Here is a 25503-nt window from a genome sequence, read left to right as displayed (position 1 = left end):
GGGAAATGGCCAGGTGACCGTTGTATACAGGGTGACCGCTGTACACAGGTTTCCTTTAAACACCCCTGGAAGTCAATAAATAGCATTTTTATGAGCAAATAATCACTCAATTTACGTTTTAATGACAATAACGAGTAACAGCAACGCAATAAACACGATAAAAAAGGCCAATAAAATGTCCGTGGTGTACTTTGAGGGAGGTGTAGTATACTTTGATTTAAGTCTCCTGTGAGTGGCTGCATCGGAAGCTGATAGAAGAGAAATTTGATGCCGAGCGCTGTCTTGGTCTACAAAACAGTAGCCTAATACAGTGTAAAGCCGCCGCTGTCAGCTTGATAAGTACAGTACAGTGTTATAATCTGGGAGCTATGACGAAAGTGAAAACAGTATGGCACGGTTTTGTTGTTACAGTTACACTAGTTAACTATTGTTTGAAAGCGACGGCACTTAAATGTTATCTGCCGCAAGCATGTGTTGGACGTAGGCGATGACATGTATTAGTAGTTGTGTTTAGTACTAATATTTGTATTTTTGTGAAACCCCTGCCTTAGTGGCTGCTATTTAACGAGCTGATGAATAAAGCTTGTCATTATTCGTTAATCGTAACCCAATTTCGTGACCGTTATATACAGGTAAAAGATAATAAAATTGTGGATTCAGGAAGTCTAACGGGTGACCGAGTCCGTTATATACAGGTGACCGCTATTATGCAGGTCAACTTAACAGTAAATATAAGGGACGATTTTTGGGAAGTTGTTCAGTGACCGTTATACACAGGGTGACTGCTATAGACAGGGCCGTTATATACAGGTTTGACTGTATTATTCTTTCAAACCTACAAAGTCCCTCGGGAGACTAGGAAGTCGTCTATTTTAGCCAACGTTACAAAACATACACCGATTTTAAAACTCATTGGTACTTAAAGCTTTACTCCCTTATTTACACGGCTTAATTCATGAAACAGTATATATCTATTTTTTTTAACTTTATGATGTTCGGATGGGGAATCGGAAAAACTAGATTAACAAACTAGAAATCCACAGAACCACATGATGAGGTTCTCGACTCTGACTATAAATTAAAATGCCGGCAAAAAAGATAACGAACAAGAAGCGATTTTTCTAAACATTTAACTATAAAAAATTGCGATAAAATATTTCTAAGCATATTGAGAAAGTTAAAAATTTTGTTAAAAAACGACGACGTTTCGACGTTGAGCTAACGTCATTATCAAGTCAAAATGATAGTTGACCAAAAATGTATAAATAGTCAGTAAAACAATAGTTCAATGGATGTGTTAAAATGTTTAAAATTAAACAAAGAGTTTCGCACGGATGGAGTCAGTTTGCGTGTTCAAGCTTGGATTCCGTTCCTTTATGCAAAGCATCTCACAGACGAGGCAATCAAATTTCCCTTGGCACTTTCGGAGAATTCGAAACTGGCTTTCGTTGAGGAGGCTTATGTCCCCGTGGGCTTCCAAAAGGTGTTTTCCAAAAAAAATAACATCATGTTAATCGGGAAACAGCTATGGAGAGTAACGCTGTAATAAAAACTTGCAAGGTGATTTTCGCCCGCTGTTTTCCCTTGTTCACATTTTTTTTGCGGTTTATAAAAAGAAACGGGAAAATTGTTCAAGCAAAAAAGCGATCATCCGGTCCAGACTGAAACAGCTGCGCACGTGACGTCAACAAGATGACATTATTATGGGATGCGGAGCCGTAATTTAATACGAATACAAAACACCAACATCAGTTCAGAGACATGAATCGGCCTGGCAAAAACAACGGCATCTATGCGGCCGAAACGATCCTGAAGCGAAGAGTTCGAGAGGTATGTCGACAAAGCAATATGTGCTGTATTGTTGTCGAGAATCCGACGTAATTTAGCCATTAACAAGGCTTTGTTTTGCAGGGCAAAGTTGAGTACTTCATCAAATGGAAGGGATATTCACAAAAGTAAGTATTTGGCATCGTGTAGTTCACGTGTATAAATTAACTGTTGAACGTTTCTATCTGTTGTTGTATTTACTGATGGCTCTCCTGCTGAAATCCACTTAGGTACAACACTTGGGAACCTGAGGAAAATGTTCTCGATCCAAGATTATTGCGGGCGTTTCGACAAAGGTTGACCGCGAGGTACAGCACGTTTAAACAAGTTCACTTTCTGTCGTTCTTCGCCGAAGCGTTCATGTGTGTTAAAATTATGTAGGGAATACAAAGGCAACTGTAGATTATCGAAAAGGAAAACTCGGAGTAGCTGAGACTTTCGACCACTTGGTCTGGAAAATAATTTTGCCGTAAATTCGGTTTAGTTTCGAAATAGTTTATCGTTAAGTTGATGTTAATTTGAGCGAAATAAAAACTGAAATCGACGCGACAATGTCGATTTCAACGCTTTTCACCTCGCTGTACTTGAACGTGGCTATTCAAGTTCTTCTACAACTTGTTGTGGTGCTAATTTTTGCTTTTTTGTCATTAATAGAAAGGGAAAATTTAAAGGGAAAAAGAAGAGAGTTTTGGTCTCTGATGAAACCGTAAGTACGCTAGTAACAAAACATGAGTCGCACTTCCTGTTGTAATAGGAAAATTGCGATTTATGAGTGTGTCTAACTTAGAATTTTTTAAAAACCGATAATCGTTGCAAAACCAGGCTTAAATTCTAATCATTTTCATCATTCTATGTAGATATTTTTTAACACCGTTCAAACGGGAGCAAGTTCGTAAATGTTATTTTGCACAACTTGCCGGCCAGATGTCGGTTTCAAAACGTGGAACATTTTAATTTTTCAGTTTCATTTTAATTTTCATGGTCGTCTTTTATATTTTTTGAATTGAAATTATTCTCCGGGCAAAGCTGTTCTTTTTCTAAAAATTGTAAACAAAAGTATTATTGATTTTCGTATCAGTGCTATGTTTTTGAGATTAAGCGTCTTGGAATTTGCAACTCACGCGGCTTCAATCCAATATCACAGTTTTCGATTGCGCTGTGTTAATTTTAAAACGTGACAAAATTCAGAATTAACATCTTCGCAATTACAAAGTCAAAACTATTGCTATTCATGGCAAAATCTGTTTTTAAATCATTTATTCTGTTATATTATGACTCCAATGTTCAAAACAATACTACCTTTACTTGTTGATGTCCTTTTACCAAATGTAAATGCATAACATTTTTTAATCACTGATATTTGTTCTGCCGGCTGTTTTAGAGCTGAAATTCGCGCACGTTTGGTTGTTCCTCGGATTTTACGATATTTACCGTATATGTTTTGTTTGTTGCTCCTAAAGGAAACAGATTTTGTCCCAAACATGCAAATGACCTACACACGATTTTTCTTGTGTTTTTGTAGGCAGCCAAGGATGTGGAACCGTCTGTAAACATTGAAGATGTCAATGATAATGCTAGGGATTGTGAAATCGCTGAGCCATCGCAGGAAGTTCTTCCCGATCCACCAGTGAAAAGAAAACGTCGGAAAAAACGAAAGATACCGAAGATGGACGGAGGCAGTGGCGAGGTTCCTTTGCCGGAACCTTTAGCCTCTGAGGAGTTAAATCCTCTCGCCGTAAACGATGCAGGAGAAGCCGAAAAGTTAGATGTGGAAATTTGTGCCACCAACGTCGAAGAGAAAGCTCTACAGAACGCGGTACCCGGCGAGGGCAGTTTTTCTGGTTCGGTTTTGAAAGCCGAAGAAGTCTGCTCGAAGGACAGTCAACGACAAAGATAAACCAGTGAACACAAGCGCTGATGCGGTTCCGATGGCTTCAACAAACCCGCTACCCCCTACGCGGAATGAAACCCCTCTCCCTGCCCCCTCGGAAGTCAAAAACACCCCGGTGATCCCACGGTATTCGCGATTTGAATTCCTAGCCAACAGTATGATAATCACAGACGTTACCACGGAAAGAGGGACAGTTACAGTGAATGAACACATAAGCCGGATAAATATCTACGGATCTCAGCCAGATTGTATAAAGACCTCACACCCACATCTGAGAAAGTTTTGCTACTGTGTCCGTGACAGCTAATATGTGTCTTGGAGCAACAGAATAGATATCCTTTGAAAAACTCTTTCAATCCTGGATAGCACCAGATTTCGAATGGTGCAAGTTACGCATGTGGAGGTCTGCCAAGGGGCAACACAGCAAAGACGACATTTCTCAGAAAATCAGGTTACCTGAACATTCCAGCATCTGTGCCAAAATTAAATCACATCGAGTGTCATATTAGACAATAGACAATTATAATGATATCGTCTTAGTCTGGAACGGTGTATCTGTATGTACTTGTTAAAGACCTCATAAGCAGGTATTTTTTTACCGCGCAGTTCACAGCGGTAATGTCGTAAGTCGGTTTACAATGTATGTGAAAAAAATTCTGCTGAAGATCTATCGATTTGATTATCTGTTGAAGATCGATCGATTTGAAGACGTTTCCTCTCAGAAATCACGTGATTAACAATTTTCATTTGCTATATTGTAGCGGCTACCGTGAATAAGACCTATTTTAAAAGTCATTTCCTGTAGAACTGTTGCGCCTCGAAAATTCATGAAATTATTAAACTTAGAAAAACGCAGGCAGTGATATTATTGTCATAAATATTTAATCATCATTTACATAAGTGTCTTTGTGTCACGAGACATTTGATGATTGTGATAATCCATTAGGTCTATTGACAGGTTTCAAAACGAATGCTGGTTTGTGGCGAGACTAGGCCGGGAGAATCGCTTCAGCGATTCCAACACGCGTTTGATTCGAGGCTGTAGTTTTCGCATCAAGTAACCACCCTCTCAGTGGCATAAAGACAGGAGCCTTTGAAATAATTCATTTGATTCAGGTTGATCCCTGCAAACAATCTCAACAGCATGAAAAAGCCTGGGATTCTTGTTTTCTTGATATTGTTTGGTGGATGCTTTCCGTTCGTGTTCTCCAGAAGAAAACATCAGCGGACTCGAGACGCAAAGAAATGCCGAGGTCAGGACCGAGTTAGCGAAGATGGAAGCGCGTCGTCGAAAGTTTCTACAGGTCAAACGCCTTACAAGCCACAAGAATCATCTGTTAGTCTTCCTAAAAAGCAGAAAAAAACAACTTTGTCGTACACGGCGAGAGCCGCTCATTTCTCAAGACCGCAAAATTTGAGCGAAAAGGACAAGTTCTGGCTGCAGGCCTACCGCTATGGAGCACGATAACTCATGCGAGGGAGTCGTTTCTCAAATTGCCAGATGGGGAATAGAACGGATCTAAATATATCTGAATTTGTTAACAAAGTGGAGTAAAATTATGCGATATTTGCACAGTAAACGTGACATGAAGTTAAAGTAGCGAGACGGGAAGAGTTATATATGACCCGGAAGTATTAATGTAAACATGTTTTTGACAACAAAAGCAAGTAGTGTCACATCTTTGCTTCGCAAGAACTGTACAGAGAACAAAACAAACTAAAGACTATTTTATTGGCGAAACAAAATACTGTTTGTTATATATCTATACAATAGAATATAAATCGCCATTTTGCTGCTATTTTTTGGGCAGATTTGTCAAAGAAACCGTGCGCGCCACGAAGGACTTCTTTTGATTCATACTTTATTAAATTTCTAACAATTTTTATCAGTTTAAGTAAAGTTGAATTAAAGTAAAATAAAAGTGATACTCACGAGAGAAAATTTAGATATCTCAAGGCTTCCTGATGCGATCATTCAATAAATTAAACTTGTTATTTTAATATTAATATTAATATTATTTAATTGATAAATTTTCTAACATTTTCTTGTGTCCGTGACAAGACACAAGAAACTGGTTGTTGCCCGGCCCCTGTCATGTCTTTTATTCAGAATGGATGGGCCAGAAGGAGTGAATTTCTTCGTCCAGCGTAAAACGATAAAAGCAAATATATCTTAATTATCACATTGAATGGCCAAAAAACAAAAAAGGAACAAACTATTTAATTATTTTGGCCGGCAGTTGTTTTTTGGCTTCGAAACAATGAAAGAATAAACACTTCCCGTGTATCTGCAGGTCAGGCTAAGAACAATAGACGAATCCAATATTGACGCTGACAGATTTTAGGATTATAAGGATATAATCACATCATTTTGATGTTACTTGGAAAATAACAAGAAGGGTCTTCGGATATTCTGCAGTGCTTAAATGGACTAACGTATGGCTTCTTGAAGTTAGTGTTGTAAAACTAATAAGCTGTAGTTATTGTCTGGCTCACAGCCAAAAGCACAGTTTGGTCACGCTTGATGTACGGTACTTGGGGTCAGCAATTTTCTCCGCCGAGCATTTTCATGCATTTCATTGTGCTGTATATTGAGTGAGACGGGCTCTTAACTTAAAATACGGGATAGCATACAGTCAAACCTGTATATAACGGCCACCCTTGGGAAATGGCCAGGTGACCGTTGTATACAGGGTGACCGCTGTACACAGGTTTCCTTTAAACACCCCTGGAAGTCAATAAATAGCATTTTTATGAGCAAATAATCACTCAATTTACGTTTTAATGACAATAACGAGTAACAGCAACGCAATAAACACGATAAAAAAGGCCAATAAAATGTCCGTGGTGTACTTTGAGGGAGGTGTAGTATACTTTGATTTAAGTCTCCTGTGAGTGGCTGCATCGGAAGCTGATAGAAGAGAAATTTGATGCCGAGCGCTGTCTTGGTCTATAAACAGTAGCCTAATACAGTGTAAAGCCGCCGCTGTCAACTTGATAAGTACAGTACAGTGTAATAATCTGGGAGCTATGACGAAAGTGAAAACAGTGTGGCACGGTTTTGTTGTTACAGTTACACTAGCTAACTATTGTTTGAAAGCGACGGCACTTAAATGTTATCTGCCGCAAGCATGTGTTGGACGTAGGCGATGACATGTATTAGTAGTTGTGTTTAGTACTAATATTTGTATTTTTGTGAAACCCCTGCCTTAGTGGCTGCTATTTAACGAGCTGATGAATAAAGCTTGTCATTATTCGTTAATCGTAACCCAATTTCGTGACCGTTATATACAGGTAAAAGATAATAAAATTGTGGATTCAGGAAGTCTAAAGGGTGACCGAGTCCGTTATATACAGGTGACCGCTATTATGCAGGTCAACTTAACAGTAAATATAAGGGACGATTTTTGGGAAGTTGTTCAGTGACCGTTATACACAGGGTGACTGCTATAGACAGGGCCGTTATATACAGGTTTGACTGTATTATTCTTTCAAACCTACAAAGTCCCTCGGGAGACTAGGAAGTCGTCTATTTTAGCCAACGTTACAAAACATACACCGATTTTAAAACTCATTGGTACTTAAAGCTTTACTCCCTTATTTACACGGCTTAATTCATGAAACAGTATATATCTATTTTTTTTAACTTTATGATGTTCGGATGGGGAATCGGAAAAACTAGATTAACAAACTAGAAATCCACAGAACCACATGATGAGGTTCTCGACTCTGACTATAAATTAAAATGCCGGCAAAAAAAATAACGAACAAGAAGCGATTTTTCTAAACACTTAACTATAAAAAATTGCGATAAAATATTTCTAAGCATATTGAGAAAGTTAAAAATTTTGTTAAAAAACGACGACGTTTCGACGTTGAGCTAACGTCATTATCAAGTCAAAATGATAGTTGACCAAAAATGTATAAATAGTCAGTAAAACAATAGTTCAATGGATGTGTTAAAATGTTTAAAATTAAACAAAGAGTTTCGCACGGATGGAGTCAGTTTGCGTGTTCAAGCTTGGATTCCGTTCCTTTATGCAAAGCATCTCACAGACGAGGCAATCAAATTTCCCTTGGCACTTTCGGAGAATTCGAAACTGGCTTTCGTTGAGGAGGCTTATGTCCCCGTGGGCTTCCAAAAGGTGTTTTCCAAAAAAAAATAACATCATGTTAATCGGGAAACAGCTACGGAGGGTAACGCTGTAATAAAAACTTGCAAGGTGATTTTCGCCCGCTGTTTTCCCTTGTTCACATTTTTTTTGCGGTTTATAAAAAGAAACGGGAAAATTGTTCAAGCAAAAAAGCGATCATCCGGTCCAGACTGAAACAGCTGCGCACGTGACGTCAACAAGATGACATTATTATGGGATGCGGAGCCGTAATTTAATACGAATACAAAACACCAACATCAGTTCAGAGACATGAATCGGCCTGGCAAAAACAACGGCATCTATGCGGCCGAAACGATCCTGAAGCGAAGAGTTCGAGAGGTATGTCGACAAAGCAATATGTGCTGTATTGTTGTCGAGAATCCGACGTAATTTAGCCATTAACAAGGCTTTGTTTTGCAGGGCAAAGTTGAGTACTTCATCAAATGGAAGGGATATTCACAAAAGTAAGTATTTGGCATCGTGTAGTTCACGTGTATAAATTAACTGTTGAACGTTTCTATCTGTTGTTGTATTTACTGATGGCTCTCCTGCTGAAATCCACTTAGGTACAACACTTGGGAACCTGAGGAAAATGTTCTCGATCCAAGATTATTGCGGGCGTTTCGACAAAGGTTGACCGCGAGGTACAGCACGTTTAAACAAGTTCACTTTCTGTCGTTCTTCGCCGAAGCGTTCATGTGTGTTAAAATTATGTAGGGAATACAAAGGCAACTGTAGATTATCGAAAAGGAAAACTCGGAGTAGCTGAGACTTTCGACCACTTGGTCTGGAAAATAATTTTGCCGTAAATTCGGTTTAGTTTCGAAATAGTTTATCGTTAAGTTGATGTTAATTTGAGCGAAATAAAAACTGAAATCGACGCGACAATGTCGATTTCAACGCTTTTCACCTCGCTGTACTTGAACGTGGCTATTCAAGTTCTTCTACAACTTGTTGTGGTGCTAATTTTTGCTTTTTTGTCATTAATAGAAAGGGAAAATTTAAAGGGAAAAAGAAGAGAGTTTTGGTCTCTGATGAAACCGTAAGTACGCTAGTAACAAAACATGAGTCGCACTTCCTGTTGTAATAGGAAAATTGCGATTTATGAGTGTGTCTAACTTAGAATTTTTTAAAAACCGATAATCGTTGCAAAACCAGGCTTAAATTCTAATCATTTTCATCATTCTATGTAGATATTTTTTAACACCGTTCAAACGGGAGCAAGTTCGTAAATGTTATTTTGCACAACTTGCCGGCCAGATGTCGGTTTCAAAACGTGGAACATTTTAATTGTCAGTTTCATTTTAATTTTCATGGTCGTCTTTTATATTTTTTGAATTGAAATTATTCTCCGGGCAAAGCTGTTCTTTTTCTAAAAATTGTAAACAAAAGTATTATTGATTTTCGTATCAGTGCTATGTTTTTGAGATTAAGCGTCTTGGAATTTGCAACTCACCCAGCTTCAATCCAATATCACAGTTTTCGATTGCGCTGTGTTAATTTTAAAACGTGACAAAATTCAGAAATAACATCTTCACAATTACAAAGTCAAAACTATTGCTCTTCATGGCAAAAATCTGTTTTTAAATCATTTATTCTGTTATATTATGACTCCAATGTTCAAAACAATGCTACCTTAACTTGTTGATGTCCTTTTACCAAATGTAAATGCATAACATTTTTTAATCACTGATATTTGTTCTGCCGGCTGTTTTAGAGCTGAAATTCGCGCACGTTTGGTTGTTCCTCGGATTTTACGATATCTACCGTATATGTTTTGTTTGTTGCTCCTAAAGGAAACAGATTTTGTCCCAAACATGCAAATGACCTACACACGATTTTTCTTGTGTTTTTGTAGGCAGCCAAGGATGTGGAACCGTCTGTAAACATTGAAGACGTCAATGATAATGCTAGGGATTGTGAAATCGCTGAGCCATCGCAGGAAGTTCTTCCCGATCCACCAGTGAAAAGAAAACGTCGGAAAAAACGAAAGATACCGAAGATGGACGAAGGCAGTGGCGAGGTTCCTCTGCCGGAACCTTTAGCCTCGGAGGAGTTAAATCCCCTCGCCGTAAACGATGCAGGAGAAGCCGAAAAGTTAGATGTGGAAATTTGTGCCACCAACGTCGAAGAGAAAGCTCTACAGAACGCGGTACCCGGCGAGGGCAGTTTTTCTGGTTCGGTTTTGAAAGCCGAAGAAGTCTGCTCGAAGGAAATTGCGGTGCCTTCGACCTCTTTAGTGGACGAAGTCATGAGCGGTCCTTCGAGTAGCAGTAGTAATACAAAGACAGACATACTCGACACAACTGTGGTAGCTGAAAAAGCTGCAGTCAACGACAAAGATAAACCAGTGAACACAAGCGCTGATGCAGTTCCGACGGCTTCAACAAACCCGCTACCCACTACACGGAATGAAACCCCTCTCCCTGCCCCCTCGGAAGTCAAAAACACCCCGGTGATCCCACGGTATTCGCGATTTGAATTCCTAGCCAACAGTATGATAATCACAGACGTTACCACGGAAAGAGGGACAGTTACAGTGAAGGAATGTTCTGCTTACGAAGGCTTTTATGGCCCTGAACCAGATAGGCCCGGATAACATGGACAGAAGGAAATCAGATGAGAAAAATGGGGACCAGAATTAACTAGTAAACTGAAAAAGTACAAAAGAGGTTTAAAATAAACTATTTACGTTATTTATGCGTTCAGCAGTGACGCTTTATTTACACTGAACGATAAAGTTGACTCGTTACGATAGTTAGAGAAAGAAAAAAATGAACAGGAAAAGTTCATGGTTAGGGTAACTAATTGTTAATTTAACGAAGGATTGCGTAAGAGGAAAAAAAGAAAGAAAGAGCTGATTTGTAACTTGTGCTTATTAAACAATCCTTTTAACATTCGCAGATGTGTTTTACGTTGAGTGGCAAGTTCATTCAAACGTCTAGCTCCTTGGCTTACGCAAGTTATTTATACCGCCCCTTTTACACCTGCGGACAGCTGAGAATGTTTCTCGCAACTTGTAAGAAGGAACAGTTGAAACACCACTTTTTACACGACTAAGTTAGTTCTAAGGGCCAACAACTACAAGCGACCAACCAGATTATAATGGCTCACGTACCATGATGGCTATGTTAATTATCCAGTGACCCAGTTTTTTATTATAAGCATTATAATTCATCAAATATTGTCGCTCGCGCGCGATTCGCCTAAACGCATCACGGCACTGAATGTTCCTCAGGTAAAACTGGAGAAGATTCAAGTGTTAGTATATAGCACACAAGTGAATAGTGCTTTTCGCGCGCTCTGATTGGTTAACTCCGAGGTGATTAGCAAGTACTATTCACCTCCGAGGAGCCGGCACGAGAGATTATTTTAAAATTTCCGACCGCTTGTCACACATAAAATAAGGGTTTGGTCCGCTAATTATTCAGCTTGTGTGGTATATACTAAAACAATTATTCACCCCAGTGTTAGTCAAAGTGATGGATGTTTTCCTCCACTTCGGTGAATAATTGTTAATTATTATCCAACTGCAGCCGAATACCGTCCAAATAACAGTACAAATATACAGCGAGTTTTTTTTACAGTTATTTGTGCAGTAGAAAAGCTGTTTGCCGTACAGGTTGGTGCGCGCACGCAAAACTGTCACACTCTCCCTCTTTCATTGATAAATTTATTGACTACAGCAGTTGAATAATAAATCTTTCTTATTAGCACAACTTGTAAAAATATACAGCGATGCTACCCACCAAAACATTAATAAGACATATTATTTCCCAATTTTTAAAACCCGCTTGTTGCGAAAAATATTTGAAGGGTAATAAACACAATAGCCTCAATATGGCGCGAAAATACGCTCCTCAAAGCTCACAGTTTTCCTCGATCGAGGAAAACAGTGAGCTTTGAGGAACAGATAATGTCCAAGGACAAATGTTCGAGCATATTTCCTCGCCAAATAAAGGCTAATGTTTATGTATATGTAGGGTTTCGAGTGTTTAGCCCTTCGTACGTCAGAAAAAAGTTTCTAAAATTAATTGCAACTTTGCCACAGTTAGAGCCGTTTTATTTCTTTGTAGGATGACGCAAACAGCACAGGCATTGTACGATACTTTTTGCTGACGCAAGTACAAGCCGCATTATTCGCGAACTTTCAGAATTAAACCGTGTTCTCACCTATTTTTTATTATTATTATTATGCCCTATTTTAGTGTTTGTTGTTCAAACAACGCACGCTTGTATTGTTGAAAAAAGTAACTTCAGGAATTTTTGGTGGCTAAATGACCTTTGCTCCAATGTACTGCGCTATATATCTGAAGAGATACAGATAATACACGCCAAAGCAAAATTTGCAGATTGTAGTTTGCTTTCACGGTTTTTGATCAATTTGTTGCAAATCTGAACCAGCTTAGACCATGTCAATTCATATTCGTACATTTTTGTCCACTGAATACATTATCTTAATTGTATTGATGTTAAATTTTAGATTTTGAAATTGCTTCATGACATTCAAATGTAGTAAGGTCCAGTAAGACTGTTTGGTTTATTTTTAACAAAAACGAAAACAACTTCCACGTGAAAACGATACACGAGCAATTTTTATTTGGTTGAGTCACTCTTTCGTGATAGAAAGATGTTATCGAATGAGCAGCTGTACGAAATATTTTGAGAGTCATTGTTAAACATATATATGATATATTCATAACAAAATTAAATCGTGAAAAGGTTTACTTTCCTTCAATCAAGTTGTTTGAAAATCGAGTTGTTTACAATGCGGCCCACGACCAACATATTAAACAGCTGACTGCAACACAACTTTCTTTGCTCTTAAACAAGATCGAGCGAATAGTTAACAATTAACATGACAGAAGCCGTGATGATACGGGTCACATCCTTTGTTTGTCTGAGTTTAGTTTTGTTCAACTTGTATCTGCGGAGATTTTGCTGTCTTTGCGCAACCATTCATGAAGAAGCAACGAAATCCTTTAAACTTCGGACCAATTATTATGGAAATGAAGACGTCGCTTTATTTGATTTAAATCCTTTGTGATGGCAAGTGGAGCCCAAACGTTAATTGTTCTTCCAGTCATATGTGGAAAAAAGGGATTAAAGCAAACAATTTTGTGCGCACTGATTGTTTAAGTACACTGTTTGCCCGCCGTTTACATTACATAAAAGTACGCGCTCGCACTTCTGGCTGTAAAATCACAGCCGCGACTCATACGGATACTTAAATGAAAAAAAATTAAGCTATTTTAAATGGAGATGCAAGGTTTTGACTTCAAGGCTACTTCAAGATAATGAGCTTTGCTTTTTTCAGAGGGGAAGACATATTTCCCAGAGGTCAGCTCAAGGTGCCACCGTATCTACGCAATTATGCAAAAGCAACAGTTCGGCGTAACGAAGACGAATACAGCACAGAGTACCAACAGTTGAGTTCTGGATTGGATGGCACGATTCTGGGAAGATCTCTAGGAAAATCGGATAGTCTTCCTTCTGTTAGCAAGCCAGGGAAAAGTAATCCTTCTCTGGAGTCAGGAAACACAAAAGTAAAGCAATTAGCAGCACCAGAGAAAGTTGACAAGTCAGTCGAGGTTGAAAAGACAGACATGAATAGAAACCAGCTTAATGAATTACAACGCTCGATACAAACCCGATTAACAGGTCCAGCACTCGAGAGTTTTGATGTATATCCATTAGCTGGCATGCGGTGCACGGGACAACGCATGAGTCTAGCGGAATCCCAACAGAATCTGCCTAAACGAGGAAGCTTACCCTCGAGTGGAGACGAAGCCGTAAAAGACAGTTTGAGTTGCGGGCAAGTCGTTAGCAACGGAGCAACCTCTACAACTTCACACTCTGTCTCTCTTAACAAGCTATATTCTTGCCTAAAGAAAATGAAAGGTAGAAGAAACGAAGCTGGGCAATACGATGATTTAGCAACGTTTGCCATGAATGGCCGTGAACCTGGTTTCAGAAGGGGTTATTTCCAGAGAGCTTTTGCCTCAAACAATACGAGCCCCGCTCAAACACGCGGTGAACGCGAAGAGATATTTTTGCTCCTTGGCGGCAAATCGAAACCGGTGCGCTTTCAAATCAATCCAGAAGGTCTGAACTTGTTGGAAAAAGAATGGCGCGTTGAACTGAAGTCCAGAGATTCGATATTTTGTCATTCGGACGAGGAAGGTTTGCAACTTTTACAAAAGTTTCGAGCACGTTTTCGAAGCAACCAAAGAACAAATTTCCTGGATAGGAAAACACCACTCTTGCCCGTACCATGGGCACGCCACGTTGTCCATAAAGGACGTAGTTTGAGTCCAGAGGAAAAAGAACAATTGGAAGAGGACGAAAGTGGGCGAAAACTTTCGATTCACGTCTATCTGCCTAATGCTGGATGGGACGAACAAAGAAATTCAACACCTTCGACACCAACGTTTTCACCGAACAGATGACAGACTATATAAGACGAATACAACAAACCAAATTATTGGAGTTACTGTAATCTGCATGGTCGCTAAAGTTGCAGTTTAGTTTGTATTTCTTATGTCGATGAATTTAATTGAAGTGCCTGTTTTTGCTGGCTAAATATATTTTCATTGGTTTGCAATTGTTTTGACGTTGTTTGAGTCAAAGGTAACATGCTAATTTGGTAAATAAATTCAGTTTGCGCCAAAAATGCTAAAACAACAAAAGGCCAATTTCCAAGGCTTTTGTCGGAACTTATGATCTATCTTTGGTGCAAATTGATTGTAAATTAAATCAAAATAAATGAAATTAGGCAGTTGTTGAAATGCTTCCGAGTCAAATTATTAAAATTCAATTTTACAGGCTTAACAATGTGTGTGTTTTTATTTTTGAAATTATGAAAGACATTTCAGAACAACAAGATAACATAAACATGTTCTGGCAAGATTTATATTACAGGGAGTATTTGATAAATAGCGGTCGTTAGAAAACGGGAGCTTGCCGACATATAACTCCGCCGGCTTGAAAAGTGGTTCGCGTGTATCGCGCGCGCATGATTGTGAAAGGAGAGGAAAAAACCCAATTTCTGACGCTCGCGGGCGGTTGTTTTTAAAATTCTCTCGCGATGAGCAGGGATTAATTTTCTTTTAGATGGAGCGGATCAAATATAGTTAAACTTCTACGAAAGTGAAGAGGTGAAAAACCGAAAAACATGAAAAATGTAGAATTTTTATCGACTTTCTGTTCCATTCTTTCACTCTTCCATATATAAAGCGGTGTTCTTTTTGCAATGACCGGATCAACTGCACCAACACAACAAAACAGGGAAACATAAAAGACCTGACAATAATTATCTCTCTTGAAAATGAGTTTGATATGGAAACTGATTTGAAAGTTACCGTAATTTTTTCACAGGAAATTAAAAGTAGCTTCGTTTCAAAAAAACATCGATTAGATTTTATCGCTGACACAGTGATATCAGAACGAAGGTTTTAATAAAGCAAAAAATATCAGCTCTTAAAAGGTGGATATCTTCTCTTTTCTCGATGTTGAAATTACGTTGAGAATGGTCGGTCGTTTTTGTGGCGCATTATGTATATGACGTAGCTATGGCCTCAAGTATAAATGACTGTGGGAAAGGACACATTTTGTGGTCTGTGTAGAAAACCTGTTTCTGAACAAAATTAAAAGAAAAAATTGCGGCCGCATTCTTTAAACCGGTTCATTTAAAGTGGCGATATTAATGTCTTTAGCATCATAATTTGAAAGGCGAAATCTTAAGACGAATTGCTCTTCTAAATCTAATGTTATTAGACCTCTTCGCGTGGCTGACGAAGATATTGCTGCCCGTAGGGGTTTCACTGTTCTTTTAGTTAAAAGCGGAAGGTTTTGCGGTTTTCCCGTTTCCTCCGCGTTTCCCATCTCAGGCATCCCTGGATTAATATCCTTCCATGATTCTGATTTCCTTGTTTTGATTTTTGGCAGATGTTTAGGAAACGTTTTCTGACAGTCTCTAGTCTTCACGGGCCGCGCGGGAGTTGCGAATTCGTCGGCCTGCTTGGAATTTCGTCTTGGAAACGTTCTTGTTGTCAAAGGTGGTAACAACAATGGTCGTTTTACACCATTTTTTGTCAAGAAGTTTCTCTTCCCATTGCAGTTTAATCTCTCTTTGTCTGTTCGAGTGTTGTGGAACAACTCCTCTTTGTAGTATTCGCGTAAAGACGAAGGCAAAGACATGTGTTGTTCATCTTGTAACCTTCTTTCCTTTCGCAGATCCGTCGTCTTTGCGACTTTATAGTTCGACGCATCTTCGGCAACTGGGAATCGACCGTTGTGCAGTGGCGGGTAAAAGTAAAGTGGTAAGGTGTTTTTTGTTATTTTACCTCGACGGTCTTGAGGTTGATCACTTTCTCGCTTTCTATTCCTAGAGCGTTGCTCCATGTTCTCCTGCGTCCATACTTGTCAATTTGCCGCTGTATGTGTCCAGTATTATTGTTATTAACTAAATAGCGCAGCAGATGTTTTTTCTGGAGGGAACAAAATACATTGAATAAAAATAAAATATTTGCTTTTAAAGACAAACAATCTTGCAGTGTCATGAACTAAGACACAACTAATAAGCGGTTTCTGTCGTCATGAAAAATCTGGTAATCCCTCTGGCAGGAGAGGTTGTTTGAATGTTCTCGACTGGTTATGCTTAAGAGACTTTTAAAACGGTGACTTCAATAATAAACGATAATAACTTCTTTTTAGAGAAGGACACTATAGAATTAAGATTATTCACAGGAATCTCGGAGAAGGAATACAAAAATGCCAATTACATCTTTTCTTCCCATAAGGATATTGTTTTTCCGGCCCAGGCTGAATTTTCTTATTTTCCTACCTATCTTAGGCTGAAAATATTCTTGTGAATATTCTTAGATTATAGTGTATGAAATTTTCGTTTTATTGACTTTGATAGCATTGAAGTAATTTTGTGGCAAGACTGCAGGCAATAAAGCCTAATATGAAACTTATAACTCAGTTCTTGCAGCAATGTTATCAGCATTGAACATGTGGCTAGTACGCGCTGTTTTTGCGGTTGTTTGATGGCTAGTTTGCTGTCTAGATGTCTAGATTAAAGAAAGGAAGAGTTTTAGGTTTACTTTAAAGCATGATATAATTGTGTTGTGTTTACAAATTTTAAATACATAAAATTATATTTTTGTCTCATCTCAGCTTCGTGTTTATATTCTTAAAATTTCGCAAATTTCAACCTTGATACTGCTTATAAAATATATTTTTACAGGAAAGAGAGTGTAAAGGATGCCGAATAACTGTGCCCTTTCGGAAAATGCTCGTTATTGTAGAATTACATCCGAACACTTATCGATCTCTTCCTCCCAGTTTAGATGAGTTTCACTATATCCCTTCGAAGCGGGAGGTTTGTTAGTTACAGTAGTACGTTAACAGACACTCGAACGAAATAAAGTACTGTTGCCAATTTATTATCACAACTACAACAAAATTCGAGGAGAAAACATTAAAGCGACCGAAATCTGTTAAATTAATGAGTTGTGATACTTCCGCTATGGCAAACATGATTTGCGAAAAAATATTTCTGAAAGGTTTTGGCTGCATAAAGAAGGAGTATACAGTCCTAAAATGTATGCTGCTCACTCTTTGATTTGCATGCGAAAAATAGGACGTACTCATCTATTAAAGACTAATAGAATTCGAGAGATTCGTAAGGGTAAAATTCTCTGAAATAGGACAACAAACCCTTAAAATGTATTCAAATTAAATTAGCGTACAATCTCTATCTCTTGTACAGATGATAAACTCGAGGAAATTTCAAGCAAAAATTGTTACAGTATTGAAACATTACAAGCAGTCAGTTGTCAGTTGGTTTTTCGGTTTAGTATATGTAGTCATTATAACTATGGCTTCTCTAAAATTTACATTGTAAATTGAAACGTCTAATTACTATACACGCTGAATTGGACTTACCAACAGCGAAAAAAAAAGTTGTCCACCTCGCGAAAAGGTAGTGAAAAGCACTAAAGCGAACTGAATAAAGACTATTTGTACATCATGTTGATGTTGAAGCGAAATTTCCGCCCAAACAAGTGCGAAGTAAATGTAAAGTCTTTCTCACCTAGTTTAAACAGGTGATGTCGGGCATCAGTCATTGACATCAAATATGTCCACGCGTACGAAAGTCGAAATTTTATCAAGAATACCGACCTCCGTGTTGCTAGGCAGTAAAATATTCTCTGTCTGGCACAGCGGGTTTAGATGCTCTTCACTTCTAGTACCTGCACATTTTGGTTTTTCGTTGATGATTATGGTATTCATAACTTGTTGTTTCTGTTTTGCCACATTTCAGGGAAAATGTTAAGAGAAGCACAGTGATTGGTTGGTGGCATTGGCCAAATGTTTACGTCTTTACACAAAGCTTTTTGTCTTGAACTGTCAAATTGTGGTATTCAGTTTTCTTAGATTAAAAAATTTGAACGAATTTTAATTGTCACCTGTCACATCGCCGTGTCCATAGATCCAAATTACTCGTTTTTACCTCCGTCTTGAATTCTCGAGGCTCACAAGTTTCCAATGCAAGGAAAACGCGAAAAGGCATGCAACGAATAATTTAGAAGTCCACCAGCCTGAGAGCTGGAACGTCGGAACAAGTTATAAAATGTTTATCAGTGACGTGGAATGATATTGTAATCGTTTTAGAAGGATTTTAGGATCATTACGACGAAGTTTAACCAAGTTTAGCGCGAAGATAAGCGAACAGAGGTTGTTGTTATTGTTGTTGAAGACAGAGGCGCAGTAACTAAATCAGCATAAAATAATTATGATTTAATAATTTCCTATGTAGGGCATTTAAATTGCTTAAATTTGCCATCGTTTGTCACGTGGGCGACAGTGGTGTAACGGTTATCATGGCGGCTTCCCAAGCCGTTGACCCGGGTTCGACTCCCGGCTGTCGCACAGTAAAGTCTTTTTTCCCAAAGTATTACTTTGTAAAGCTTTTGTGGCATCTCTTTTTCAGTAGTGCAGCGTTCTCTTTCTAATTTTTTGAGGTTATTTGGTGAGAAACTTTCTGATTTGTTTCAATTTTTCAGTAGCAAACACGTAATCTCGGATGTCGGGGAAGGACTGGGCGTAGAAAAACAAGCAATATGGCGGATTCCACTGAGTTGTTTGAGCTGGAAAGCTTCGCCATTAAGAAGGTAGAAATATTTGCTTAATTTGCTCTAGACACAGATTAGCTATTTCCCAAATGTTTTATCTGTCAGGATCGTTTATATGGTACATGATTTCAGGTTCCGCCGAAAGCATACTACATTCCTAATTTCATTTCAGAAGACGAGGAGAGACATCTATTAGATCAGGTGAGTCTTTTTGATTTAAGGACAAATGAAGCTTTAAAGCTTTAACAGCAGGTGAAAAGCCTAAGTGTTTGTTATGACGAGAATGACATAATCCCTAATCGGGCTTTAACAGTGGGTTCTTGTTGTGTGCAAATGATTAGAGATATTAGAAAATTACTTATAAACAATTGATCCTTTGAAAGAGATTTTTCCTCAGTGATCCTGGGGTTAAAAAGACTGTACTTATGTTTTATTTTGTGCATCATTTACTAGGTCAATGGAGCTCCCAAGCCAAAATGGACAAAGCTTTCTGGAAGGCGACTTCAAAACTGGGGTACAATGCAAATGTTTTCACTGTTAAAAACATTAGGCTTATCATAGTTGTATTACCAAGAAATTGCCTCTAAGTTATGCTACCTCATAAGAGGGTTTAACTTGTCTTGCTAAATGCCGTGGCCAATCATGTTTTAAGACTGCATCTGTTCTAAGACATATTTCTCAGCTTGAGTCATCACCATGTTGCTGTGTTAACTTGCTTGCTTAAGTTTCACCATGAGACCAAATAGCCATGCCTCATTCCCATAAGTTAGTTTGTAAAAAAGAAAAGAACTAAACAAAAAAAAGGTGAGCCAAAATATAACAGGAGATAATGTGTTGTTGTAGAATTGGTGCCTCTTAGGGGTGAAAAAAATTCTAGCCACACCCACAAAACAGGATCTTGGTAGTGACCTCTTAGGGGTTCTTTGAAAAATTCCCAATGAGAATCCCCTTCCTTTTTCCATGGGTGTTCCCTTCCCATGGGGAAGAAATTCTTGTAATCAGCTGAAATGGGGCAAGTAATACATATCTAAAAAAAATAATCTTGTCTTAGAAATAATTTGTGAATATTTTCAAACTTTGTTCTCTTTCTATTTTCCAGGTGGCTTACCTCACCCAAAGGTAACCAAACAATACAACCACTTCAGGAAAGGTTGCCCTACAAAACCTTGAAAGTGTACGCGACAATGCTGAGGTTTTATGGGTAGCATTTTCCTTTACTTGATTGATGGTCACGGTCTGTTGGTGTGACAGAAGGAGAATTAACTATAAATGCATGTATTCAGGAATTTTCTTTCTATTGTGCTGAAATACCACAAACGTCTATCAACCAGTAGTAAGCTGATACTACCTGGCATAATTGCTTTTGGCATTGTCTTGTATGCTTTCATGGTTTTGTAGGACAATCTCTCTCAAAACAGCTGTACAATTAATGTTGAAATAGAGAAACTGTACTTTGATTTGTAGAATTCAGTTTGTAATACTTACTATCACTTATCATTAGGTTAGTAAAATTCATGTTACAAGTTTTGAATAAGATGAAAGTTATTTTTAATCTCCTTGACCTCTATCAAGTGTTTTTATAAGATATGGTGAGCATAATTTATTTTTCAATGGTTTGAATGTTATAACATAACATCAAGTGTGAAATTCCTTTCAATAAAAAGCCACATTGTTTACAGATAAATAAAACATTGCATTTAAAACAATTTTAAAAAAGTTTAGTTTTGCTTAAAAAGGAAATCAAAATGGCTTAATTTATCTCTCTGTGTTTTGTAGGGAATGGTTTTGGAAAAACTTCCAGCAGTAAGTATGCTGTTACTAGTTGCCTTATCCCAGAGGTTTTCCATGCTGCCTTTCTTGAATAATACTTTTAATACAGTAACTGTAAAAATCCCTCATATAAGAACCTGGAATTTTTCAAGGAAGCCTAAGTAGGTTCTATAAATAAATTTATTATTCTCCCATAATGCCCACAGGCCAATTATGGGCCTGCAAAAACGAAGAAAAAAGCCTCATGATAAACAACTTATTAACCTCGAATGATCGGTCTTTACAGTAAAATCTCATAGACTGGTCTTGCTGTATTGACTGAGGAATCACTAGGTCAATACGGTACGGTCCCAGTTTGAGATTTTCCCTGAAAGATCTCACTCTTGGTTAATAAGTAGTTAATATGACAGGTTCTTATATGAAAGGGGTCTAAATAGAGAATCCTGAGCCAAACAGGTTCTAAAATCAGTTTTGTTTTTTTTTACTGTACTTCATTTTCCTTTCAGTGGCTAGAGAAATATGCCACCAAAGTTGGATCTCTGTCAGTGTTCAACAATGTCACCCCAAATCATGTCCTTGTAAATGAGTATGAACCTGGACAAGGGATCATGGTAAGGATTTCCATTTAACGTCTTATTGAAATAGACAGTATGAAATGAAAGTACGGCTTGATAGCCTTCATTTGAATGGTCACACGCTAGGGTTTCATCCACAGACCTAAAAGTTAGACCCACCTTGTACAGCATAATAAACAGTACCACATGAAAGTACTGCTCAATAGCTTTCATTTGAATGGTCACACACTAGGGTTTCATCCACAGACGTAAAAGTTAGAACCACCTTGTACAGCTTACTAAACAGTACCACATGAAAGTACTGCACAATAGCGTTCATTTGAATGGTCACACACTATGGTTTCATCTACAGACAAAAGTTGGAACCACCTTGTACAATATAATAAACAGTACCACATGAACGTAATGCTTGTTAACTTTCATTTGAATGGTCATACACTAGGGCCTCATGCACAGATTTAACAGATAGAATATTGATTCAGTCCATGAGATATTCAACAGGTCTCTACTTTTCTTCTTTCAGCCTCATGAAGATGGACCTCTGTTTTATCCAGTAGTGTCAACAATCAATCTTGGTTCCCACACTTTTCTTGATTTTTATTATCCTTTACACAAAACAATAGGGAATACTGCAGAGGTGAGCGAACGTGAGCAATGATTTAGTATAGGTTGAACTTTTTTGTTTGGTATTTTGTGCAGAGAGTACAGGATTGCTCAGGGAAAGCTAACCTATTGGTTACCAGGGCTGGGTTTGGAAGATTATTGCTGACTTCGGATGAGATCTTTTTTCTAGTTATCACAGGTACTTATAAGTTGTTTTTGCTCTAACTAAACGTCTTGTTCTTGTTTTGAAGTACATCAGAGCAGTTTTTGATGGAGTTTGGAAAGTTTACTTTATCTGCTTAGCTTGTGATTGGTTCAAAATGCTGGTGCCACCTGGTGTTAACCAATCAGAACAAACGTGTGGCTTTCTTAGTCAATCAGATTTTCCCGTGCTTCATACTAGTTACCGTTTGCAATATTTTTCTCGTAACTCTGATTGGTTAATTGGAGTATCTGGGCGTGTTGTGATTGGTTAATTATGATTGTTTAGTGTCTTTATTTTGAACACACCTAAGACTGCAAATTAAACCGTTCGAGGGTTACTGATTAGAAAGGACCTCTAGGTCGCAATTCGAGGACGACCGTTCAGTCTTTGCCCTTATGCTTCGATTGTTACGTTTCACACAAATCTCGTGTTGGTAGTCTCCCATTCAAATGGTTGGCTATATAGAGAAGTGAGGACAGGGAAACCTAACGTGAATGAAATTCAGAAGTCGTACTTGTACTCAATATCGTTCTCATGCTGCCCCCCCGGGACCCCCTCCCCTGGGGGTACTCCCATAGGTATATATAAGTTATATGGGTATGTGCCGCTGTGAAGGGTGTGGTTTTCAGGCAGTTTAGTCTGGGATAGGGTATAGACATCAGACAGGTTTGTTTTAGAATAGTTTATAATTTACCGGGAAAGTGGCCAGTGTATAAATGATTTCGTCTAAAACAAATAATAGAAATCGAAACTCGGAAGTGACTTTGGTTTAGTTAGCGTATGTTGAACTACGATAGTGATAAAGTTGTTGCATTGATAATAGCTAGTCTGGGGTAGGGTAGGGGGTTTTGGAGTCTAGTCTAGAATAGGGTTGCAAAATCATGGTCTGGTATAGGGTAAGGCTTTCGGTGTCTCAGCGGCACCCCCCTACTCAAAGATTTACAGAGTACCCCTTCTGGGCTTACTAGTGCATCTATTTACATTTTTTATACCTTTTTTGTCCCAGGAGAACTCAGGTCAGACGTCACTAACACTTGACGATCGCTACTTCATGTCTGTTTTACTGGAACCCAGAAGCTTGTTTCTCTTGACACAAGACCTTTATCACAATTACTTGCATGGTATCGCGGAAAGAACTTGTGACGTTGTCACGGAGAAGGTGGCAAATATAGACGCTTGTAACGCAACACTTGGAGAGACGCTACAACGAGGAACAAGGATTTCTCTAACCATTAGAAATGTGCCGAAAACTCTTAAATTCAAGATTAATTTGGGAAGATAGTAAAAGTAATTTATTAACATATGTTAAGAAAAAGACCACACAGAACTAATGTAGCTTAGTATTGTACTTAAATTATACTTCACGTTGCTTCCTTGCTTGCGCATAAGGACCCTAAATGTAGGGACAAGAAACTTCGACGTTTAAGGTCGAAGGGTTCTCTTGATACAAAACATATCGGGATACTCAACCAACCGTTCACTACCTGCTAAATTACACTTCAATAATTGTAATAATATCTTTCTTTTTGCTTTCTTCGCCGTAATTAAATATCTCATATTGTCCACACTGCGCTGGAGAAATTTGAAAACGCAGCTTTATTTCTACGGCTAGGTCTACCGTCCACACTAGGGAACTAGGGACCTTACGCAAAACGCGACGGCAACGGCAACGAGAACGTCACCAAACAAAAGGTCTAATGAGCAAAACAATGGCTGTGCACGTGCATTATAATTCTAGGTATATTTCTTTGCCTTCCTCTGCAAAACAGAAACGTGAAATGACCAAATTCTGCGTTGTCTGGAGAACGTGAACCACAACGGCAAATTTTTCGTATTTCTATTTGGAACTGAACGCATTCATAGCATATTCAGCAGGGGCAAGTTTTAATACCGACAGACACATTGAAAAGTTCCAAATAAATGCGAAATTTCAAAGTAAAATAGAAAATTTTTACTAGGCGTCGTCCTCGTCGTCGCCGTCTTATATGCGTAAGGTCCCCTTTGATTAATTACCACTAGGTTTTAGTCCTATTTAGGCCGAAAAGGTAGGGAAGGGGAGAGTGGGGAAGCAGAATCCACAGCAACCGTAATTTTGATCTATTTTTGCCAGACATGTTCGTCCAAATTTCTAGTGGAACGAACAACGCCTTTACAATAGTAGATTCTTCCACGGCTCGTATTCTTATATCATCTCTAGAATTTGGAATCAGTTACCGCCGGCAGCAAAAAATGCAGCAAACGTTCCAGCTTTTATCAATCATCTTAATACAGCAAACTTTGGTGGCTGCCAATGCAGTTCTTGTCTTAAATGATTCCTTTATAGACATGTTGTATTTTTATCGTTTTTTAATATTGTATTTTTAACGCATATTTTTTAAGATATTAATAGTATGATAATTTTGTATTTTTTAATATATAGTTTTTAAATCTTTTTTTTTAACATGTATGTCAAACACTTCTATCATGAGCCCCTGGCTCGGGAGACTTGGGCAACCACTCCCCGTGTTCTTGACGTAAAATAAATTACCTTACCTTACCTTACCTTAAGTGGTGCTTTCCAGAGCGTATACTGCCCTGTCTTTCTATTCTGAGCGTTCAGGGGTGTTTGCCCTTAAATTCGAAAGTTCCAAGCACCGTTTTCTGTGGGTAAAACAGACAATGCAGGATTAATTTTGTTAGGTTAATTAACAGTAATTCTTTGGAACAAGTGAAGCTTGATTTTGGCTTGATTCTGGCTCTCTCTGTGCGGACAGTTCCACCTATCCCACTTAGTCTAAGTTCTAATCGAGGTCTTTTTCCGTACACATCCCTTGTATTTTAAATTCACTGTTGAATCCACTGCAAGTGCAGAAATTAAAGAATTGGCCTGCTCTATGTTCTCCTTTTCAACCATTTGAATCTAAGTTGTGAAGCAAGTTACGGTTGCAGCCGTAAACAAATTGCAAAATACAATTGAAGTCTTTAAGACTGCGCCAAATTAGTGCTCCTTTAGAATTAAACGCGTTTAAGATAATTTAAGTTATCAGTGGTACTTAATACTTAAGATAAAGGTTTTTCAGCTATTTCACGGCTTGCCATTCCTCACGGTATTAATAATTAATCATACTTAGTCAGGTGACACTCGCCGAAGTTCACTTGCCGAATGTGTTAATTGTTATTCTTTCATTAAAAAGAGCGCTATTTTATATCTTCGGGTGTTTCAACAATTGATCAGTTGCAGTTGTTTTCAGCAGCTGCCATAAGTGACATGCAGATGTCCTCCCTAAGACAAGGAATGTAACGTTAGAACGACAAAACTGCTTTCCCATGCCTGGAGAATATTCAATTCACAGCTCCT

The 25503-nt window shown here is 38.3% G+C and overlaps 4 protein-coding genes, 1 non-coding gene and 1 pseudogene across 7 annotated transcripts; 5 read left to right on the top strand and 1 right to left on the bottom strand.

The window, feature by feature from the left end:
• Positions 1-1684: 1684 nt before the first annotated feature.
• Positions 1685-5668, top strand: LOC149111413 (uncharacterized; annotated as a pseudogene). Its single transcript, XR_016207817.1, has 5 exons — positions 1685-1830; positions 1912-1955; positions 2058-2135; positions 2482-2533; positions 3350-5668. The product of XR_016207817.1 is annotated as an uncharacterized LOC149111413 (transcript).
• Positions 5669-8073: 2405 nt separating this feature from the next.
• On the top strand, positions 8074-10772 carry LOC110049057 (uncharacterized). Its single transcript, XM_089291400.1, has 5 exons — positions 8074-8211; positions 8293-8336; positions 8439-8516; positions 8863-8914; positions 9731-10772. The coding sequence occupies exons 1-5, from the start codon at positions 8143-8145 to the stop codon at positions 10469-10471; spliced, it is 984 nt and encodes a 327-aa protein (XP_089147526.1). The 5' UTR covers positions 8074-8142; the 3' UTR covers positions 10472-10772.
• Positions 10773-12997: 2225 nt separating this feature from the next.
• Positions 12998-14706, top strand: LOC149111412 (uncharacterized). Its single transcript, XM_089291051.1, has one exon. The coding sequence runs from the start codon at positions 13170-13172 to the stop codon at positions 14319-14321; it is 1152 nt and encodes a 383-aa protein (XP_089147177.1). The 5' UTR covers positions 12998-13169; the 3' UTR covers positions 14322-14706.
• Positions 14707-15310: 604 nt separating this feature from the next.
• LOC110056840 (uncharacterized) lies at positions 15311-18196 on the bottom strand. Its single transcript, XM_089291052.1, has 2 exons — positions 17972-18196; positions 15311-16361 (listed from the first exon to the last, which is right to left on the bottom strand). Exon 2 carries the CDS (start codon positions 16273-16275, stop codon positions 15547-15549), a length of 729 nt encoding a protein of 242 aa, XP_089147178.1. The 5' UTR covers positions 16276-16361; positions 17972-18196; the 3' UTR covers positions 15311-15546.
• LOC110056839 (putative RNA/DNA demethylase ALKBH6) lies at positions 16123-25351 on the top strand. 2 transcript variants are annotated; one of them, XM_089291053.1, is made up of 9 exons: positions 16123-16193; positions 18945-19052; positions 19146-19214; positions 19467-19527; positions 20113-20132; positions 20790-20816; positions 21290-21394; positions 21882-21995; positions 23173-25351. In XM_089291053.1, the coding sequence occupies exons 2-9, from the start codon at positions 19002-19004 to the stop codon at positions 23446-23448; spliced, it is 723 nt and encodes a 240-aa protein (XP_089147179.1). In that variant the 5' UTR covers positions 16123-16193; positions 18945-19001; the 3' UTR covers positions 23449-25351. The 2 variants fall into 2 exon arrangements, with proteins under 2 accessions (XP_089147179.1, XP_089147180.1); XM_089291054.1 differs by lacking the exon at positions 16123-16193 and adding an exon at positions 18783-18832.
• On the top strand, positions 18739-18810 carry Trnag-ccc (transfer RNA glycine (anticodon CCC)). Its single transcript has one exon. It is a non-coding gene; the product is annotated as a tRNA-Gly (tRNA).
• Positions 25352-25503: the final 152 nt, after the last annotated feature.

Source organism: Orbicella faveolata, unplaced genomic scaffold (genome assembly GCF_042242905.1).
Source record: "Orbicella faveolata isolate gen_17 unplaced genomic scaffold, um_ofav_v1 contig_24, whole genome shotgun sequence".
NCBI classification, from domain to species: Eukaryota; Metazoa; Cnidaria; class Anthozoa; order Scleractinia; family Merulinidae; genus Orbicella; species Orbicella faveolata.
Note: the sequence above shows the minus strand (reverse complement) of the source record. Positions and strands in the feature narration are given on the sequence as shown.

Coding starts and splice junctions, on each gene's coding strand:
- LOC110049057 (XM_089291400.1), top strand. CDS start 8,143: ATGAATCGGCCTGGCAAAAACAACGGCATCTATGCGGCCGAAACGATC. Junction 8,337..8,438: donor TGGAAGGGATATTCACAAAA/GTAAGTATTTGG, acceptor AAATCCACTTAG/GTACAACACTTGGGAACCTG. Junction 8,517..8,862: donor CGACAAAGGTTGACCGCGAG/GTACAGCACGTT, acceptor TGTCATTAATAG/AAAGGGAAAATTTAAAGGGA.
- LOC149111412 (XM_089291051.1), top strand. CDS start 13,170: ATGAGCTTTGCTTTTTTCAGAGGGGAAGACATATTTCCCAGAGGTCAG.
- LOC110056840 (XM_089291052.1), bottom strand. CDS start 16,275: ATGGAGCAACGCTCTAGGAATAGAAAGCGAGAAAGTGATCAACCTCAA.
- LOC110056839 (XM_089291053.1), top strand. CDS start 19,002: ATGGCGGATTCCACTGAGTTGTTTGAGCTGGAAAGCTTCGCCATTAAG. Junction 20,817..21,289: donor TTTTGGAAAAACTTCCAGCA/GTAAGTATGCTG, acceptor TTTTCCTTTCAG/TGGCTAGAGAAATATGCCAC. Junction 21,395..21,881: donor AACCTGGACAAGGGATCATG/GTAAGGATTTCC, acceptor TTCTTCTTTCAG/CCTCATGAAGATGGACCTCT.